The sequence below is a fragment of the Culex quinquefasciatus genome, chromosome 2, assembly GCF_015732765.1.
Source record: "Culex quinquefasciatus strain JHB chromosome 2, VPISU_Cqui_1.0_pri_paternal, whole genome shotgun sequence".
NCBI classification, from domain to species: Eukaryota; Metazoa; Arthropoda; class Insecta; order Diptera; family Culicidae; genus Culex; species Culex quinquefasciatus.
The window spans coordinates 34,035,988-34,051,931 of NC_051862.1; the positions used below are offsets into that span (position 1 = coordinate 34,035,988).

Sequence of the window (15,944 nt, forward strand, 5' to 3'; positions counted from 1 at the left end):
GTTTTTGTCATTTTTGTCGTTTTAGTCGTTTTAGTCGTTTTAGCCCAAATGGACTCATTTCAATGTTCTGTTCTGATATCTCAAAGCACCACCATCAAAATCCGATCAACCGCTTCAAAAGAGACCACCCTCGTCGCCGGCCACTTCGCTCCGAAAATGTCACCCGGAGAGGGCAAAAGATCACTCTAAATCACGATTTTACGATCGATGATGCGCGCCGAAATCTGTCGCAATTCTGGGCTTTGTTTTCCGTTCTTCCTCTCCAAATCTTCTTGAACTTGAACGCGGCCCGCTCAGGGATTGTTTTCGAAGCCGTGGAGTTTCTTTGCTGATCAAATACAAAACAACTGTTTTCGGAGAGCTGCAACGACGACTTCATTAGCATACTTATCAAATAAACTTAATTTTAGTGCCTCCAGGTTGGAGCCAGAGCATTGTCTTCTGCGCGAATATCGGATCGTCAGTTGCCAACGGAGTTCATCTACGGGGTCAATTAGTAATAAAGAAGAACCTTCTTCCAGGATGGCACCAAGCTAAGCAGCGAACGCTGCTCGGGTGTCAGAACCTGTTGCGCCGATGATCCTCCCGCGTTACGAGCTTCCACGGGAGCCGGTACCAGCGGGAGATAAGGATTGTTCAGCCGCGCCTGGTTGTCACCGTTGCCAGTTGTTGTCGAGTGGGAGCGACTGTACAGCGGCTTCTGCACCAGCTCACCATAGTCGAAGCTGCGATCCATGTCCAGCTGAAGCTTGTTTGATCTCTTCCAGTCGCCTTCGTCAGCTCGATACTGGTTGAACTGGATTCCACTGGTGGCGCCAAGATTCACCTCGTACACTCCGGGTTCAACCAGCCGGATTTGCTCGTTCGGGTCACCATCTCCAAACACTCGGAACGCCGGGGAGTTGGTCCGAACGAAGATCTGCTTTGCGTCGGCCGGAATCTGCAGCGTAACATCGGAACAGTGAGGCAGTGCAGTGTTTTCAACTAGGACACCATGGCTGATAGATGGAATCACCGTGACACCACCGGAAGTAGTGATGGGCGGCTTTTGCTCTGGAATCTGCGGTGACATCAACGTTGGACGACTTGCCAGCTCGGGTTCTTCTTCGATCTCATCGTAAATGTCCCCACTCGGACCAACGGTAGTCCTGTAAATGAGTGACTTTACGGTTGTTGCCGGGAATCCGGGCGTTGTCGGTCGATAGACGGTCGTGGGTCTTGGAGTGACCGGGGTGCGATCGGTTCCACTCGGTAGTTGGTACGAAACGGTGACGGCATCTGGTGATGCTGGAGTCGAGGGTCGGGGTGTTGCCGGTAGCCTCATGACTTCCGATCGTGGGTAGTCATCCTCACTTACGGGTACGGTGCCCACTCGGGACTGGGAGTTTGTGGGGAAGATGCCGTTCAAGTTTGGAATTCCGACGAAGCTACGACGTCCTTGGATTGGTGGCCCTTGTTGGATTATTCCAGGGATCGCGAATCGTATGATGGGAGTAGAATCTTTCGACGATTCTTTACCGTGCTGTACGAATTGTTCTGTTTTAGCTTGGTTGAATGACCTTCCAGAGCTAGTTTCGGAGGTGCGTTGATTTTGAACTGTCTCAGACTTCTTAGAATTTTGCAACTCTGTTGCACTGATTGATTCCTTAGAAACAATTTGGTCTTGTACCTTGCTTTGATCGGCAGATACGTTAATTGTCTGCTTGTTGGTGTTGTATTCTTGGTTACTCATAGACTTCTGACTAGTTTGAACGTTTCCGAACTGCTCCGAACCTTGTTTCGACTCACTTACATTAGATGATTCCTTCTGTATGACACGGTCTTCTGCATTGGCTTGATCTGATGATACCTTTACAATTTGCTTATTGGTACTGTCATTCTTAAACTTCTGGCTAGACTTAACCGAGCTTTCCTCTTGTTTTGTACTCATATCAGTGCTCTGCTGTACCGATTCAGCTTGTTGCATCTTGGAAGCATCATTAGACGGAGAATCCTTTATGTACTCTGCGATAGTAACAGCTCCGATCCGACTATTAGCTGCGGTTCCATCAGCAAGATTCTTCGCATCGTTTTGCTCCAAACTCTTTTGAGTCTGCTGCTGAACTCGAGCCTTTCCACGCGGAATCTTCCGCTGAACTTCAGCGCTTTTAGTTGCAGTTGTTGTTTTGCTCTGATCCGTAGCTTGATTGCTTCCGGTAGCATAGTTCGCATATTTGACGGTTCCCCGATACACAGCTGAGCTGCTACGGCCTGAGAAGGCATCCTGATTTGTGGTCTTACTTGAAGATGTACTGGAGGTAGAGGACTGCTTGATGCCGGACTCCACGTCGGAATCATTATCGTCATCAAATCTAAGATTGATCTCTTCATAGTTACTCACATCAGAGATTGTTGCCCCAAGTTTGACTGACTGAACATTTGTATTTGTTTGAGAGGCTATTTTTGAATCTGATACTTCAGCAGATTTCATTGTTCCTTGAACCACATTAGCGACAGATGCTTTCTGTTCAGATTTCTCTACACTAGTTCTTGAACCAGTTAAAATCGTGCTCACATCCAATTTGCTTCCTGAATCGTTGATCCCAGATAGAGATTCAGACGTCTTCGGACCAGAAGCTTGAGAGGCTACGTTCGAACCTGAAGTTACTGCAGCTTTTTCCAAGAAAGCCACATTTGTTCCAGAAGCACTTTGAGAACTGGAAGTCACATCTAAATTGCTTCTTGAAGCGTTGGTTTCAAATTGAGATTCAGACGTTCTCCAACCTTTCGTATTAATAGTTTCCGCTATACCAGAACTAACGCTTTTAGCGACTTCCTTCGTAGACAGTGTCTGCTTAACCGAACCAGAAGCTAGTGAAACTTCTTTTGGATGGATATCTTCCTTTGAGACAGTTGATTCCATTGTAGCAAGATTCAACTTGCCTTGTGAACCTTTCTGTTCCGATGTCTTTGCAATAGTTAACGAGCTTACTTTAGAATCAGCTTTAGAATCAGTTGTGGACCACTCTGAAGCTTGCGAGGAACCAGCTGTTCCAACTATCTCCTTTCCAGGAGATATCTGCTCTGCTTTAAGAGGGAAATCAGTTCGACTGTGATCAACCGACACCTTCTGAACACTGTCTTCACTTTCAGTACGTTCTCGAACGCTCAAGAAATCTCTGTCGAGAATCTTCACTCCTACAGAGTCTTCTTGTTCTATCTCAACAAGCGACAACTTGACATCTTTCTTTAACAATTTATCAGTTGGTTGTTCCTCTCTGCTTGCTTCTAATGATGTTTTGCTTAATGTTGCTGAATTTCCAGTGCTTTTATGTTTCTCCGATGTCTTATCAGATTCATTCAGCGTTTCAAAGTTAGCTTGCTGGTCTTCTAAGATCTGCTCGTTTGAAATCTTTCCTGTGTTTTCGTTGAGGTTGTTACTCGATCTTGACGAAGTACCAGTAGATTGCAGTTTATCGACGATTTTCTTGGAGTTTGATTCATCAGAGGACTTCACCTGATAATTTTCAGCGATTTTCTCTGTATCGGACGGTCCGATTGTACTACCGGCGATATTTAGGGATGTTTTCTTAGTTCCTGCTAAATTAATATCTGCATTTCGAGTTCCTGATTCTTGATAAGTGGCTGATGATCCATAGGTTTGCTGTTTCACAGCAACCTTATTTCCTTCCGATACTTTTGATTCTACTCCTTCAACCACATCAGCAGTGCGTTTACCGTAAAGGTTTGCAGAGATTTGCATTTCTGAGCTTTTATTGATTGCACTGAATTTTTGTGAAGGTTTTGTAGATCCTTCAGCTTTCGTAGCTGCTGAGTTCGAGGACTCGCCAATTGTAATTGTCTTCACTTGTCCTTCATTTGTGTCAGTTTCAATTGCTTCATCCTTATAAGTATTAAGAACACTAGCAGAAGCAGTCGTTTGGGTGATCTTATTGAATTGAGATTCTTCAGAAGTTTTTATTGGTTCGTCAGTTCGTTCAGTCTGTTTTGCAATTACTCCAGCAACACCTGACAACTTAATCGTCGCTTTACCTCCAGTACTACCAAATTGTGATGTTTGAACTGAGTCTTGCGATGCAGGTTTGGTGTCTGTTGACTTGATTATCGAGCTAGTTTCGATAACTTTTTGTTCATCACCAGTCTTTATAAATGTCGAAGACCTGCTCGAGTCCGAAGCTGCAAAGCTGACCAACGATTCCTTTGTATTGGACTTCATGACAAACTTTGGTTCTGATGCAGTCATCGCTCCCACGGAAGTCTTGGCTAGGTTGGATCCCCTGTAGACATTTAATTTGATCAAATCTACGCTGGATTCACCGTCAGAACCCTGTTGGAGGCTAGACTGTTGTTGAAAAATTGTTCCCGACTGAGATGTCTGGACGTTTCTGTTATCTCCAAAGGTTTCCTTGAATCCAGATTGATTCTGGTTGGATTTCTGATCTACTTCAATGTTTGAAGTACTCTTCAACAAGTCTGATGATCCTGTGGTTTTTGAATGTTCTCTCTCTGAAGATCCCGTTTGCGAGCTTGATCGATGACTTCCAGAAGATACCGAGTGCGATGTCGATCGTGAACGGTAAGACGCGATCTGATCGCCAGATTCCGCCAGCGACGCCTTCATTGCATCAGCCGTTTCCTTCAGCGTTTTCATGTCCCCGTCCTCCTGACACTCTGCCGGGAACAAATGTTGCAAATCAATTGGGCTATCCACGGTACTATAATAAAAATTGTATCAATTAGATCTACTTCTCAAGTTAACGTCATGATTCGAATTCCCGGACGCTTCGAAACCCGGACACTTCATCTTGTTTTATCAATTATTTGGATATAAGTTCGCATAATTACTGTCTAAACTGTGTTATTTGATGAATTCCAATTTCAACATTCATTAAAAGTTTGTTTGAACGCTGTAGTAAATGCCAAAACAATTAAATACAATAAAATTATAAATTTACCAAAAATGCGAAACATTTCACTTGAAATATTTCATAGGCGTTTGAAGCATCGGAAAGGGAAAGAAGAAATTTATGGTTTTGATTTCCTTGAATTCTAGCATATAAACCATCGATTGTTTTGATGTTAACAGCTTATTTAAGACCTGCAAAATGCCATTCACTAATATTTCAGTCCAAATTTGTGCGATTCATAAGTAAAATCGAGTGTCCGGAATTCGAAGCAAAAGTGTCCGGATTTCGAATCAGCTTTTATCAGAGTCCGGGATTCGAAGCACAACAAGTAATTTTAATTTTAAAATTCTAATGAAAAATTGTTAGAAAAGACATATTTTGCATGCATTTTCTTGAAACTGATTGTTTATACTACATTCTGATGATATTTCTACATTTCCCACTTATTACATGATTTTTTGCCAGCTATAACAAAATTGATATGCTACTAAGTGTCCGGATTTCGAATCATGACGTTATTAGTCACACCACCCACCCCAAGTTCCGGATCCTTTCCGCCAGCTTCCGGTCCGGGTTAGCCATATTCACCAGCCGGTAGCCGGCCATGTCCGCCAGGTAGTGCGTTATGAACAGCTTACCCTGGGGATCCACGTAGCCGTAGCATCCGTACATCGCACCGTCCAGCGATCGCTGGTGGTGGAACTGCGATTCGCCCTTCTTGACCGCGTAACCGTACTTGTAGCGTCCTGTTGGAAGGCAGATTAAATCAACAATCATCATTAGGCTAGAATCAAAGATCAGATGACTCACCCTCCTTGTGGTTCCGCTCGCTGTACACCACCTCGGAGCGCAGCTGCTGCCGGACGTCGGACCGACTTGCGCCACATCGTGCCACGGCTACCAGCACAACAAGGAAGCTGCACAGCTGTTTGGGATGATTTAAACGATGGAATATTAATACAAAATTGACACATTTTAAAGGTGACGTTTGCGCGCCGAAAACGGCACGTTCGCCAAACACACGATAACGAATTCCTCCCACCGCACGAGGAAATTTGCTTTAAAATTTTATTCAAGCAGCAACAACCAAAAAACGGAATAAAATTCTCCCGAGCCGTTGATTTACGGTGCACGATAACATTCCTAGCCACTTAATCATTCGGGGAGGGAGATTCTCCATGGCAGTTCCGTTTGAAAAAAAAAGTGACAGAAATCTCGCCATGACGAATGGAACAGAAGATGGATTTGCATAACTAAATTTGAATTGTGGTCTGCTCCATCAGCACACGTTCTGCTCTGCATTGATATCAACTTGACTCATGCACGACTAGAGTTGACAATTTCATCAACTCGCTTGTCAGGGTGCAATGTTCCGCAAGGCAACATTTGAGTGGCAAAGGTCAAACCCACTGTCAATATCTCGTGTTACGATCGTTGCCAAAAAAAACTGTTCCAAATTGAATATTGACATTCAATGTTGGCTAGGGGAAATATACCCATTTTAAGCTGAATAAGCGGTCTTGGTTGAATGATTCCGGTTAATCTGGGGTTTTCCTTGAAATTAACTAAAACCAAGTATACCAACGAGTAGAGCAACTTTTTGTGAACATTTCTGTTAATTTTCACTTTTAGATAAAGTTATTCTTTTCCTCTTACAATCATTTAAAAAAAAAACTTCCAATTGCATTCTAATCTGACGAGAATGCACTGGGCCACGCCCATCTTTCAATTTTCAGCTTAGTTATTTTTTCTTCCAGCGCTCTTCTGGGTCTGCTTAGTGCTGCCATTTGTGACGAAATTTTTGACGAACACTCACGAAAAGTAGCATTCATAGAGAACATTTCCTGGCATCACTAGTCCAATCGAACAGGCGTTGCTGGTGGTGTTGGTGGCCGCCCTTTGTTCCTGATTTGCCTTCGCCTCTCGCTCGGTTTTCTTCAGCCTTCGATTTGAATGGGTATAAATGTCAAAAGAATCGGCGCGTTTGTTTTTTTTATGGCGCTTGCTAATTATTAACATTTTGCGGGTTTATTTTTCAAGCGAGTGACTAGCTAATGTGCAAAAGAACATGTTGCCAGTAGTTGGAAGCAATTTCACATGTTAAGCGCTGAGCAATTCTCTACGAAATCGGTCTTTTTTGCAATTTTAATTTTTCATTCGTTATATTGAATGCTTGCCCTTTTGAAATGTTAGTCTTGATTTAAACAAATTTTCAAATATTGTTTTCGAAAGTTCGGAAAATTTCACGAGCGTATTTTAACATTGTAAATCGGACCATTAGTTGCTGAGATATCGACATTAGAAAATGGTGGGTTGTTTGGGTGAGACTTAGAAAACATCATTTTTCCTGTTTAAAACCTTTGCATGGCAATATCTCAGCAATTAAGGATCGTATCAACAAAGTTCAAAAAAGCAAAATATAGATAATTTTCTCTGATTTTCAATTTTTTTTTCAAAAGTGGGAAAACATGGGCACTAATTTAAAAAATAATAATTACTGCGACTATTTTGAAAAAAGTAACCAAAAAATTGCTATAATTTGAAAACAGTGCGCTTTATCAAAATTTCATTAGAGTACTTTTTGATTGCAAATTCGATTTTACATCAAAAAGGTCAATTTAATTTTTTTTTTTGCGATCAACATTTCGATTTTTTGAAAAACATTGTATTGATTCAAAAAATTATAATTCGGTCAAGATTTTTTGCCCATTCTGGAATTATCTGAAAAGTTGGCATTTGATGTCCTTTTAAACATATCAGAAAAAATAGTGTTTTGTTGAAAATCAAGTTTTAGTGACAAAAGTGAAATTTAAAATCACCAAAAAAATTTACCGTGTATAGAGGGTGACGATTCTCTTGGCAATTTCCCGGGAATTCCCGGGACCCGGGAGTTTTTTTACAACGCCAACAGTGTCAAAAATTTAAAATGAAAAGTAATAAATTTGTTTCCTTTAAATGAATTCAGTTACTGTTAATTAATACTAATTCTATGAAACGTTAATTTAAGCAGCCTCATTGTTTTGAGGAACTATATAAAACTTTTGATTTTTTTTCAGAATCTGCAAAAACAAAATCGTATCTTGAGTTTTTTTAAGACTCAAAATTGTAGTTGGGTAAGTCTCCACCAACTCACACAGCAGTTGCCCCGACCCCTCTTCGATTTGTGTGAAACTATGTCCTACGGGGTTACTTTTGTCTCTGATCACGAATCCAAGGTCCGTTTTTGATATCTCGTGACGGAGGGGCGGTACGACCCCTTCCATTTTTGAACATGCGAAAAAAGAGGTGATTTTTAAAAATTTGCAGCCTGAAACGGTGATGAGATAGAAATTTGGTGTCAAAGGGACTTTTATATAAAATTAGACGCCCGATTTGATGGCGTACTCAGAATTCCGAAAAAAACGTATTTTTCATCGAAAAAAACAGAGCAGTTCTCTAGGATTTCGGTCATTCGATTTTTTTTGTATTTTTTAATCCGACTGAAACTTTTTTGGTGCCTTCGGTATGCCCAAAGAAGCCATTTTGCATCATTAGTTTGTCCATATAATTTTCCATACAAATTTGGCAGCTGTCCATACAAAAATGATGCAAGAATATTCAATCTGTATCTTTTAAAGGAATATTTTGATCGATTTGGTGTCTTCGGCAAAGTTGTAGGTATGGATACGGACTACACTAGAAAAAATAATACACGGTAAAAAAATTTGGTGATTTTTTATTTAACTTTTGTCACTAAAACTTGATTTACAAAAAACACTATTTTTAATTTTTTTATTTTTGATATGTTTTAGAGGACATAAAATGCCAACTTTTCAGAAATTTCAGGTTGTGCAAAAATCATTGACCGAGTTATGAATTTTAATCAATACTGATTTTTCAAAAATCGAAATTTTGTCGTAAAATTTTCAACTTCATTTTCGATGTAAAATTAAATTTGCAATCAAAAAGTACTTTAGTGAAATTTTGATAAAGTGCACCGTTTTCAAGTTATAGCCATATTTAAGTGACTTTTTGAAAATAGTCGCAGTTTTCATTTTTAAAATTAGTGCACATGTTTGCCTAGTATTGAAAAAATATTTTGAAAAGCTGAGAAAATTCTCTATATTTTGCTTATTCGGACTTTGTTGATACGACCTTTAGTTGCTGAGATATTGCAATGCAAAGGTTTAAAAACAGGAAAATTGATGATTTCTAAGTCTCACCCAAACAACCCACCATTTTCTATCGTCAATATCTTAGCAACTAATGGTCCGATTTTCAATGTTAATATATGAAACATTTGTGAAATTTTCCGATCTTTTCGAAAAATATTTTCAAAATTTTCAAATCAAGACTAACATTTCAAAAAGGCCAAACATTCAATATTACGCCCTTTTAAAATGTTAGTCTTGATTTGAAAATTTTGAAAATATTTTTCGAAAAGATCGGAAAATTTCACAATTGTTTCATATATTAACATTGAAAATCGGACCATTAGTTGCTGAGATATTGACGATAGAAAATGGTGGGTTGTTTGGGTGAAACTTAGAAAACATCAATTTTCCTGTTTTTAAACCTTTGCATTGCAATATCTCAGCAACTAAAGGTCGTATCAACAAAGTCCGAATAAGCAAAATATAGAGAATTTTCTCAGCTTTTCAAAAATATTTTTTTCAATACTAGGCAAACATGTGCACTAATTTTAAAAAATGAAAAACTGCGACTATTTTCAAAAAAGTCACTTAAATATGGCTATAACTTGAAAACGGTGCACTTTATCAAAATTTCACTAAAGTACTTTTTGATTGCAAATTTAATTTTACATCGAAAAATGAAGTTGAAAAATTTTACGACCAAAATTTCGATTTTTTGAAAAAATCAGTATTGATTAAAAAATTCATAACTCGGTCAATGATTTTTTGCACAACCTGGAAATTTCTGAAAAGTTGGCATTTTATGTCCTCTAAAACATATCAAAAAATAAAAAAAATTAAAAATAGTGTTTTTTTGTAAATCAAGTTTTAGTGACAAAAAGTTAAATAAAAAAATCACCAAATTTTTTTTACCGTGTATTATTTTTTTCTAGTGTATTCCGTATCCATACCTACAACTTTGCCGAAGACACCAAATCGATCAAAAAATTCCTTCAAAAGATACAGATTTTTGAATTTTCATACATCATTTTTGTATGGACAGCTGCCAAATTTGTATGGAAAATTATATGGACAAACTAATGATGCAAAATGGCTTCTTTGGGCATACCGAAGGCACCAAAAAAGTTTCAGTCGGATTAAAAAATACAAAAATTAAAATTGAAGAAAAAAGACCGATTTCGTAGAGAATTGCTCAACACTAAAAAAATTTAAAATTTCTCCCATTTTCGGTTACTCGACTGTAAAAATTTTTTGAACATGTCATTTTATGGGAAATTTAATGTACTTATCGAATCTACATTGACCCAGAAGGGTATTTTTTTCATTTAGAACAAAATTTTTCATTTTAAAATTTCGTGTTTTTTCTAACTTTGCAGGGTAATTTTTTAGAGTGTAACAATGTTCTACAAAGTTGTAGAGCAGACTATTACAAAAATTTTGATATATAAACATAAGGGTTTTACTTATCAACATCACGAGTTATTGCGATTTTACGAAAAAAAGTTTTGAAAAAGTTGGTCGTAATCGATCATGGCCGTTCATGGTCACCCGCGACAGACACGGATGACGAAACAAAGAGAAACGCAAAAAGTAACTTTTTCAAAACTTTTTTTCGTAAAATCGCGATAACTCGTGATGTTTATAAGAAAACCCCTTACGTCTATATATCAAAATTTTTGTAATTGTCTGCTCTACAACTTTGTACAACATTGTTACACTCTAAAAAATATCCCTGCAAAGTAAGAAAAGACACGAAATTCTAAAATGAATAATTTTGTTCTAAATGAAAAAAATACCCTTCTGGGTCAATGCAGATTCGAAAGAACATTAAATTTCCCCTAAAATGACATGTTCCAAAAATTTTTACAGTCGAGTAACGGAAAATGGGAGAATTTTTAAAACTTTTTGAGTGTTTTTTTCGATGAAAAATACGTTTTTTCGGAATTCTTAGTACACCATCAAATCGGGCGTCTAATTTTACATAAAAGTCCCTTTGACACCAAATTTCTATCTCATCACCGTTTCTGGCTGCAAATTATTGAAAATCCCCTCTTTTTTCGCATGTTCAAAAATAGAAGGGGTCGTACCGCCCCTTCGTCACGAGATATCAAAAAACGGACCTCGGATTTGTGATCAGGGACAAAAGTTACCCCTTAGGAAATAGTTTCACGCAAGTTGGTAGAGAATTACCCAGTTTAAAATATTTACGAATCTTAATTCGCACTGAGTGATTTTTCAAAAGGTTCACATACTTGTTATTAGATTTTTTGTAAAAAATATCTAATTTCCCATTATCGGGAATTTTGCAATACGACGACTCAAAACAACAAATTATTTTTTTTGTAATTTGCAAGTTCAACATTAAATATTCATTGAAGAAATATTTACAGTTATCAGGAAAACCCAAATGTTCACAAAAAAAACTAGATTGGATTGCTATGCTAAAGAGAAGATATGGAAATTGAACTTAACTTGAAAAAGCTTTTCCCCTTTACAAATAATTAGAAAAAATATATTTGACCATGAAACATTTAATTTCATATCTGGGGTGTAACTGCTAAATAATTTTTAAGATAAATTTTGAGGTCCACCTTTTTTTGGCTTCTCTAAATGATAGTTATTGGATTTTTTGACAAGTTAAAATTTACACTTTCTGAATAACAAGATCAGAGAAACATTGGTTTATTCGAACTTGAACTTTGAATTTTTCAAATGTTTTTTTTATTAGTTTATGTAATTTTGCTTCGATATTTATAAGTTTAAATTTCCCGGGAGTCTCGACCGAATTTTCCGGGAATCGAGAGGTCCAAAAATGGTAAATTTCCCGGGAAATTTTTCCCGGGAATTCCCGCTCGTCACCCTCTAACCGTGTATCATTTTTTTCAGTGTAGTCTATAATCATACCTACAACTTTGCCAAATTGGTGTTGATAATAAAATTCCTTCAAAAGATACAGATTTTTTTAATTTTTACATATCATTTTTGCATGGACAGCTGCCAAATTTGTATGGAAAATTATATGAACGAACTAATGATGCAAAATGGCTTCTTTGCGCATACCGAAGGCAAAAATTAAAATTAAAGAAAAAAGACCAATTCCGAAAAGAACTGCTCTGCTTACATGAGACGTTGCTGTTTCTGGTAAGTTCATGGCCTAAATCATATTTTTAATCGAGCATCAATCTCTCCATATGGAGAAGAAAAGTGTTTGACTAGAAAGGATATATTTCCCCTATGTGTATTTACAACTGATTTGATACATTTGATGTGTATTCTACCTATGGAGGGCTAGAAAAAAATACTGAATTGAATGTTTGTTTTTCATCCAAGTTCATCGATACCTATTCAAATGTGTCCGAAAAATAAACAAACTATACGGGACATCCCACCGTTTCAATTCAAACAAACGTCCAAATGCACGGTAAACATCAACTTTCTGGCTAAATTAGTGAGCATTCGAAGGTTTCCGGGAATCCGCAACGATGTACACGCGCAAACATACATTCAGGCGCAATATTTCGTTATGCGGTTGATTCGATTCCACGCCAAAATGGGAAATTTATTTCAAGTAAGAAAAAAACACAAATTGAACATAATTTGGATAGCACTGTATTGTCACGGTGGTGAACAAAATAAAAATCTCGGGAATAAATATCCCCTAAATGCATATACAAGCAATCATGTCAATACGACCAGTTGGAAATCAGTCAAATATGGATTTTGAAATTAGTTTTTCAGTCGTACTTACTGATTGATAAAAAGCAAATAGAGCAACGATTCAACGAGTCTTATCTTGCTTATTGCCACAGTCAAGCTGTTGAACATTTTCCAATCAATTCTCTCCGAAACACATTTCCATTTGCTCGTTCAGAGGAAACCTCACACTACGTGCTGCACAACTGAAACCCATTAACCACACTTATTGGGGAAAGGGAAAAGTTTACTGGAAAATTGCACTTAAACATCCTGCTCAGTAAGTACAAATTGTGGAAACATTCGATCGCGTGCAGCTTCCAGACGTTCCCGACAAGGGTGGGAAGCTCATTTCAATCTACCATCTGAACTAAACTTTTCCCAATTGCAGCCCCTCGAGTGCACTTGCAACTCACCATCAAAGTTCTTCCTTCCATTTCGAGAGCACTTTCAAGTCCACTCAAATATGTTGCGATAAGCAAACACCAAGTCCACAAACACACACAAAACTATTTCCACCGGATCAACCAAAAAACCATTTCCAGATGGTTTCCCAACTCTCGCCACAAGCAGCCACGAAAACTGCTCCACACTGGATGATGCGTTCCAAAGCACTGAACTTGGTCCCAGAACGCGTTCCAACTAATATAAGAAAGTTCTCCCGATAAGGTCAAAAAGAATCTCCACAAAAAAGACTGCCAAGTCTCGGCCTAAACGACTAATTTATGAAAAAAAAAGAAAAAAAGTTTGCATCCAGAACGTCCCGTCTCGAAACAAGCGAAAGACGAAATTCCCGGGAAAATGGTTGCGATTTTGGGGAAGAACCTCTCCGATTAAGCAGCCTGGAGGTTCTAAGTTTGCTAAAGTTCTGGAAATGAGTGTCTACACCAGCGGGGAGGGATCGCGAGCTCGTTCATTCAACCTGTTTTTGGACCAGTTTTTTGAGACTCAGGTGTGCTGCCTGGCAAGGGGTTCCGATGGGTTTATTTTGGTGGATGAGACAGAAGAAAGAGTCATCGATAATGACCACCTTGGGAAGGAAAGTGGTGTGGTCCCATACTGGAAATTGGAGACTTGAACGAATGCGTGAAGAGATTAGTGGAAATTAAATTAAAATTTATGGTCTTTCGGGAGAGCTGCTAATTTCTTGATGGTTTTGGAAATGTAAATAAATAAAATCTTAAAACAGGTTGGATGAAATCTTTACAGATTGATCTAATAAAAACATTTGAGTCTCATCAGAAACATCTTGAGTAAACAAAAAACTTACAAAAAAATGCAGCTAAACCTTCCAAAAAGTGCATCCGAAAACAAAAACAAATCAACAACATAAACCGGCAGGAAGAAGCAAAACCAGTTTCAACCCAGTTTTAAACATAAACGATGCAACAACCTTGACACTGACACCGATGCTTGACGGGGTTGGCCTGGAAAGTGAACAAAAAGAGCAAAAAACCTGTTGCAGCCAGACTGTTGGTTGATTTTTGTTGAGTTCTTTTATTTTATTTTATTTATTTTTTTCCTGCAAAACAGGATGAGGAAAATTATCTCTTTCTCAACAAATTACTTTGTCAATGTTAGGTTTCGTTTGAATTGAACGAAGAATTGAAGAAGGTTTTTTTTTTTGCTTGAAAATTTAAAAATAACATAAATTTTAATTGCTTCTTTGAAAATTTCACATAATTTTCACCTCTCGTACTTGATCGAACAAAACTGAAATTCATGACAAAGAAAAAAAAGAAGCCAATCGATCGCAATTCTAGTACTACACTGCAGTCATCAGGCAGCCTAAATTTAGGCTATATAAAAATAACCCTTAAATAATCAAATTTGCGCTGAATTGTAATTTGAAATCTAAAAAAAATACCTTATTAATTAAAAATTATGGCCTTTTAAATCAAAACCAAACATTTCTTATGGACATATAAGGTTTCTTGAAATGATACAGTGCGATTCCGTTACTGGTAACACGAATTTTTCCAAAATTTACAGGCGTGCCAAATTTGGAATATTTTTATTACATTTTTTTATATAACATTTCTTTTTTCAGTTTCTTTTCTTGATAAATTTTTTTATATACTACGGTGTTGTAAGAATTGCTAAAATGAAGGTACGCCAAAAAACGGAACCTGAAATCAAAGCATGACTAAAATAGAATTCTACGCAAATTTGCTATATTAAATGATTTTGAAGCCAACTTTTTCGAAATTTTCTGATCTTCTCGAAAACGTTTTTTTTTTTTTTTTTATTGTTTTTGACAATCATTCATCAATCAATTAGTCAAGACTACAGTTAAAAGAAGCCATGTATTTAACAGAAAATCAGATTTTAGTGGCTTTAACATTAAAATTAAGCAGGATATCAATTTTTTTATGTAATTTTTGATTGGAAATTTCGAAAGTTTTCGAAAATTATTAAATTTTTACCAACTAATGCCGCAGCTCAGAGATCTTGAACATATCTGAAAATGAAAACTAGAGCGTCAAATTTCCCGTCCTGGGAAAAAAAATCCAGAAATTCCTGTTAGAAGTTATAAATTTATGAAGCACGTGAGCTGCGAAGGGAGTAAGAGGGTTGAATATGAAAAAAATATCGTTTATTTTCAACCACTTTTACACTATAAAAATAATTTTAATCTATTGAATTTATTAGGTCATATAACCAGTTAACTAAAATCATACCATAAATGGAACCATGAAAAATTATTCTAAAAAAACTTCAAGTCATATGAAATTTAACCATAAATGCAACCATTTTTCAAAACTCGTTTCAAATATTTCAAAACTTTGAGTTGTGATTTCATGAAAAAGTGTTACAATTTGAATTATTTCTGCATGTTTTTTTTTTTTTTTTTTTTTTTTTTCATTTCAACTTTATGGTGACTGAAACAATTTTTTTTATTGTTGTGAAGCAAAGTTTTCACTTCCAACACTTTGATTACAAAATACTTGTCAAAAAAATACTATTTTTTTATTTTTTCACGATTTGAAAGAAAGCATAAAAAATATGAAAAATTTATACACTTTCTCATGATATTTTACAAGCCAATTAATTGATTCTCACACTCATTTTGACCATCAAAGTTGCTATTCTATACAATTATGTTGCAAATTATTGATCAGAAACAGGATCAGAATAATGTTTGTTAAATTTCAAATTTCCCGTTTCCCGGGAATTTTGCAACCCCGGGAAATTGGACGCTCTAATGAGA

At 37.1% G+C, this 15,944-nt stretch overlaps 1 protein-coding gene across 1 annotated transcript; it reads right to left on the reverse strand.

Moving 5' to 3' along the window:
• Positions 1–350: 350 nt before the first annotated feature.
• LOC6045037 (actin cytoskeleton-regulatory complex protein PAN1) lies at positions 351–13,455 on the reverse strand. The gene is made up of 4 exons (XM_038256663.1): positions 13,150–13,455; positions 5,718–5,832; positions 5,443–5,653; positions 351–4,715 (listed from the first exon to the last, which is right to left on the reverse strand). Exons 1-4 carry the CDS (start codon positions 13,168–13,170, stop codon positions 494–496), a joined length of 4,569 nt encoding a protein of 1,522 aa, XP_038112591.1. The 5' UTR covers positions 13,171–13,455; the 3' UTR covers positions 351–493.
• Positions 13,456–15,944: the final 2,489 nt, after the last annotated feature.

Bases quoted from the DNA above. Each gene is read 5' to 3' on its own strand.
- LOC6045037 (XM_038256663.1), bottom strand. From the start codon at position 13,170: ATGGAAGGAAGAACTTTGATG. The intron at 5,833-13,149 runs GTGAGTTGCAAG...CATCCCAAACAG, and splicing joins TGGAAGGAAGAACTTTGATG to CTGTGCAGCTTCCTTGTTGT. The intron at 5,654-5,717 runs GTGAGTCATCTG...GCCTTCCAACAG, and splicing joins CGAGCGGAACCACAAGGAGG to GACGCTACAAGTACGGTTAC.